The 4,928-nt window shown below is 37.7% G+C and overlaps 1 protein-coding gene across 1 annotated transcript; it reads left to right on the top strand.

Moving 5' to 3' along the window:
• The first annotated feature begins 1,181 nt into the window (after positions 1 to 1,181).
• LOC129297044 (uncharacterized) lies at positions 1,182 to 3,875 on the top strand. The gene is made up of 2 exons (XM_054935421.1): positions 1,182 to 1,400; positions 2,076 to 3,875. Exons 1-2 carry the CDS (start codon positions 1,328 to 1,330, stop codon positions 2,501 to 2,503), a joined length of 501 nt encoding a protein of 166 aa, XP_054791396.1. The 5' UTR covers positions 1,182 to 1,327; the 3' UTR covers positions 2,504 to 3,875.
• The last annotated feature ends 1,053 nt before the right edge of the window (positions 3,876 to 4,928 follow it).

Raw genomic sequence — 4,928 nt, 5'->3', positions numbered from 1 at the left:
TGAATTGTTTAATTTAGAACTCGAGAGGCACTGGAGCTGAGAGCTTCCCCTCACTGGTTCAAGAATTGAAGAAATGGTATAAGCTTGACTTCATGGCTCTGTTAGAAACGAGATGTGACAGCACGAAGACAGCTAAGAGGATTGAGACTTTAGGTTTCCAGAACTTATTAGTGATTGACCCTGCTGGATATAATGGTGCAATCTAGAGTTTGTGGAATGGTCTTGAGCAAAAGGTGAGAATTCTCGATCGGAATGCTCAGTTCATGCATCTAGGAGTGGAGTCGAGTAGGGGTGTTCAATGGTTTCTCACCATTGTGTACGCCAGCCCAAACGTGGTGCTTCGACGAACACTGTGGATGGAGCTCTCTCGTCTCTAGAACACTGTATCTACAGCATGGGCAATTGGTCGAGATTTTAATGCAACGCTATGTGGATGTGAACGACGGTCTGGCGCTCTGCACAGGATGGCGATAGATAGAGAATTTGCCTCGTGGTACGATGATAATGACATGCATGATCTAGGATATAAAGGGCTGCAGTTTACATGAAAGCAAGGTACGTCAGAAGCTCGCCTTGATTGTGTTATATGTAACGAACACTGGCTTTTAATGTTTCCTGATGCTAGCGTGAAACATCTTACGTGCTTCAAGTCTAATCATAGACCTCTTTTGCTTAACTTAGGAAATACTTCTCAAAGGATAGGTAAAGATCGACCATTTCGCTTCATAGCGTCCTGGTTTCTTCATGAAAAGTTTTCTGAATTCGTTAAAAAAGAATGGACAACTCAGCTGGAGTGGAATGATAAAGTTACAGCATTTACGGCTGCTTGTTTGAAATGGAATAGCCGAATAGGCATACGTTTTGTCACACTGAAGTTCGCAAGAAACATATTTTGCGACGCCTTGAAGGGGTGACTAGAGCGATTGGTAAGGGTGAAAATCTTGATAAGTTTGAGGAGCTTCAACTCCAGCTTTGGAAGGAACTAGAAGACATGCTGATTCAAGACTCACTGATTTGGGCTCAGAAAGCTAAGATGGAATGGTCTATTTATGGAGACAGAAACACTCGGCATTTCCACTCTCGTGCCAATGGGAGGAGGAAAACTAATAGAATTGAGTCTATTTGTGATGAGCAAGGGGTTTGGATTAATGATACCGAGGAGATTAAATAACTAGCTACTAATTTCTTCGCCAAACTCTTTACAAAGGAGGAGGTAAATCATGAAGCTGTAGTATGTGATGTTTACTTCCCAGTTCTTGATGATGACTTCCTTATAAGGTGTAGACGAGTTTCCCCTGAGGAAGAAATTAAAGAGGCTATTTTTAGTATGGGAGCCCTCAAATCGTCGGGACCAAATGGTTTGAATGTGCTTTTCTTCCAGAATCAATGGCCTACTGTAGGTAAATGTGTTGTGTAATTTATTCAATATATTTTTTGGAACCCCCGCTTGGTTCATAGTATTAATAAGACCTTGATTGTTCTGATTCCTAAGGAGGATCCACAGGAGACGATCAAGCATCTTAGGCCTATTAGTCTTTGTAATGTGATCTATAAGGCAGTGGCTAAGGTGATTGCTAATCGCATCAAGGTTATTTTGCTCGGGATTATTTCTCCTAACCAGTACAATTTTATGCTGGGGAGACATAGTATGGATAATATTATTATAGCTCAAGAAGTAATTCATTCCATGTGAACTATGAAAGGGAAGAATGGCTTCATGGCTGTTAAGATTGACCTAGAGAAAGCCTACAATAGAGTCAATTGGGGTTTTCTTTTGAATTTCCTAAACGAGCTCAAGTTACCTAGTAAAATTGTTGATCTGATTTATAATGGTGTTTCTACTGTGAGTATGCAACTTTGGAATGGGGACTGTGCTGACTCTTTTAGCTCAACTCATGGGGTTCGTCAAGGAAATCTTATCTCTCCTTACTTGTTTGTCATATGTAGAGAGAAGCTTGCCTATTTGATTCAAATGCGTATTAATTTTGGGGATTGGAGACCAATTCAACTTACTAAGACAGGTTTCCTTATATCTCATTTATTTTTTGCTGATGATATTATTATTTTTGCCGAAGCTTCTTTGCATCAGGCGGAGATTGTCATGCAGACTATTAAATGCTTCTATTATAGTTCGGGATTGAAAGTCAATTCAGACAAGACTAGAGTTTTCTACTCTCACAATGTTAATCATAATAGAAGCCGTGAGATTAATTCGATCTTGGGATTCATGCAAACTGCTAATCTCGGGAAGTACCTTAGGGTTCCTTTACTTCATTCTCGAGTGAAGAATGATATTTTTGAGGAGGTGGTTGATAAAGTTAAACGAAGTCTTTCATCTTGGAAAGTTAATTCTTTATCTTCGGCAGGTGGGGCCACTCTTTTATCTTCGGTTACTTCTGCTATACCAAGTCACATAATGCAATATTCTTCTCTTCCTATTAACACTTGTGAGCATCTTGATCAGTGTAATCGCAGTTTTCATTGGGGGAGTGATGGAAACTAGAGGAGAATTCCCCTTGTTGCATGGGATGTTATTGGTAGACCTAAGAGCAAAGGCGGGTTAGGATTGAGACATGCTCACTCACAAAATCAATCCTTCCTTATGAAACTGGGCTAGAATCTTATCAAGAGAAGGGATGCTCTACGGGTTTGTGTGATTCGAAACAAGTACAAATGTGGGGAGGATTTATTGCCCAAAATCAATCGAAAGATAAGAGGGTCTAATGTTTGGGCAGGAATCAAGGACATATGGGAGAAGGTGGTGAATGAATTGGAAATGGTGAATGAAGGTAGAAAGGTTAGATGGAGGTGGGAAAAGCATGGCACGTTCTCTGTGAAATCGGCATATGAGTACACCTCTCATGCCCACACACCAAACTTTGGGAGCGTATTTGGAAACTGAAGGTCCCACAAAGATGCCATATGTTCCTGTGGATTGTCTCACATGGTCGTCTCCTTACTAATGCAAATAGAAGGAGGCGTGGTTTAATTGATAATGATATGTGCTCAATCTGCAAGGAAGGGGTGGAGGACGCAATACATGTGCTGAGGGATTGCCCTGTCACTCAAAATCTCTGGTCGTCCATTATCCCTTCTGATAAATGGAATTAGTTCTTTCGACAAGACTTGAATGCGTGGATCAAGTGGAATATATCTCGGGCTAGTACTGTTGAAGGAAATGAGTGGAATAGTCTCTTTACCATTATCTGTTGGTGGACTTGGCGGAGGCGAAACGAAGTTGTTTTTGAACAGAAGCGTCTTAATAATGAGTCTATTATTCTGAGTTCGAGAGCTATGGTTAGGAGCATGGTTGAATCTGGTAAACACCTCTTGGGTCCAAGTGTGTTTGAAATAAATAGATGGATCACTCCTAATCATGGCTGGGTTAAAGTGAATATAGATGGTGCGTTTGCTCAAGCATCAAACACCAACGCATGTGGCGGACTGATTAGAGAATCCGATGGAAACTTCATTCGAGGGTTCATATGTAGGCTTGATAACGGGGATGCTCTTTCTACGAAATTATGTGCTTACATTCATGCATTAAAGCTGGCATGGGACCTGGGCTATTTTAAGATTGAGCTGGAATATGACTCCAAGGAGGCTATTGACTATATGCAGAAAGGGTGTGACCCAACTCATCTGGAATACGAGGTCATTGAGGAAGCTCGTTTGCTGGTTCATCGTGGCTGGGAGACTCGGATGCGGCATGTATTGAGAAGGATTAAGGGAGCTGTCGATCGGCTTGCAAAATGTGGATTAGAAGCGTTGCTTGGCTTCCACCAAGTGCTGCAGATTCCTGAAGATCTTGCTCACATTGTGGCTAAGGATTGTAAGAATACCTCTAGTTGTATTGGCTAGCTGGTTTTTTGGTTTCATTTGTTATCAAAAAAAAAAAAACAAACAAACAAACAAACAAACAAAAGAAAAGAAGATTGGAAAGAAATAAAAGAAACTTCTTGGAAGGCCGGTTGGGTGAAGATGCAAGCAAGAGCGCTGCAAATGCGAAAGGAATGGAGTTGGGGGATTTTTCTTTTCTTTATCTCAACAGAAAACGGTAGTTGGTTTTTTTAAAATAATAATAATAATAATTTGACTTGGATAATTTTTAAAAAAATAAATTATAAATATGATTCAAAGGACAAAATTAAAATGTAATTTTTTAAAAAAATAATTAGTGTGTCAATTGTCATGAATTTGATTTTGAAGACTTAAATGTTATTATTCCATTTAAAATTAATTAACATCCTGTATCCGTATTGCAGAACAATTTAAATCAATTTATGGCCGTTACGTGCCTTCTTCACGCCTTGTCCGGACAAAAATTTGTTTCTCAATCTAAGGAATTTTTGGCCCAAAAAATGGTCCAAAGCAAGAAATCTTTTTTTCCGCCGAATCCAAAGACAAATCTGACTTTTTAACACGTGACGTGTCACCTCAATCCGTGAACAGAATAACCAGCCTCCTTAGTATGATGGGAGCACATTCAATTTTTATCTTGACGGTTCAGGTTAAATTATTTTTTTATTTTTAAATAAAAATTTATAAATTTTTAATAAATATATTTATTATTAAAATGTATTTTTCATATTTAATCATATTAGTTTAAATTTAATGTTAATTTTTTTATAATTTTTATAAATTGATCATATAGATATAATTTGTATTATTCAGATTCAAAATTTTTAATTTATTATACTGTTAGATTGAAAATAGATCAGAGTAAATATGTATCATCAATTTATAAAAAATATAAAAAAATTAATATTAAATTTAGACTGATCTGACTAATAATAATATATTTATTAGAAAATTTATAAATTTTTATTTAAAAAAAATAAAAATAAAAGTAGTTTTCATATTAAGTCGGACCTTCCAGATTAAATCTGGATAGTTCATATTAGTTTAAGGGTGATCATTGCCCCTGA

The sequence above is a fragment of the Prosopis cineraria genome, unplaced genomic scaffold (assembly GCF_029017545.1).
Source record: "Prosopis cineraria cultivar Desert tree isolate PC_DT_omini unplaced genomic scaffold, ASM2901754v1 PC424, whole genome shotgun sequence".
Taxonomy (NCBI): Eukaryota; Viridiplantae; Streptophyta; class Magnoliopsida; order Fabales; family Fabaceae; genus Prosopis; species Prosopis cineraria.
This window is presented reverse-complemented; position numbering and strand designations above follow the sequence as displayed.

Excerpts from the sequence above, each read along its gene's own strand:
- LOC129297044 (XM_054935421.1), top strand. The coding sequence starts at position 1,328 with ATGGGAGCCCTCAAATCGTCGGGACCAAATGGTTTGAATGTGCTTTTC. Across the intron at positions 1,401-2,075 it reads GAATCAATGGCCTACTGTAG|CTTCTTTGCATCAGGCGGAG; the intron begins GTAAATGTGTTG and ends TTTTTGCCGAAG.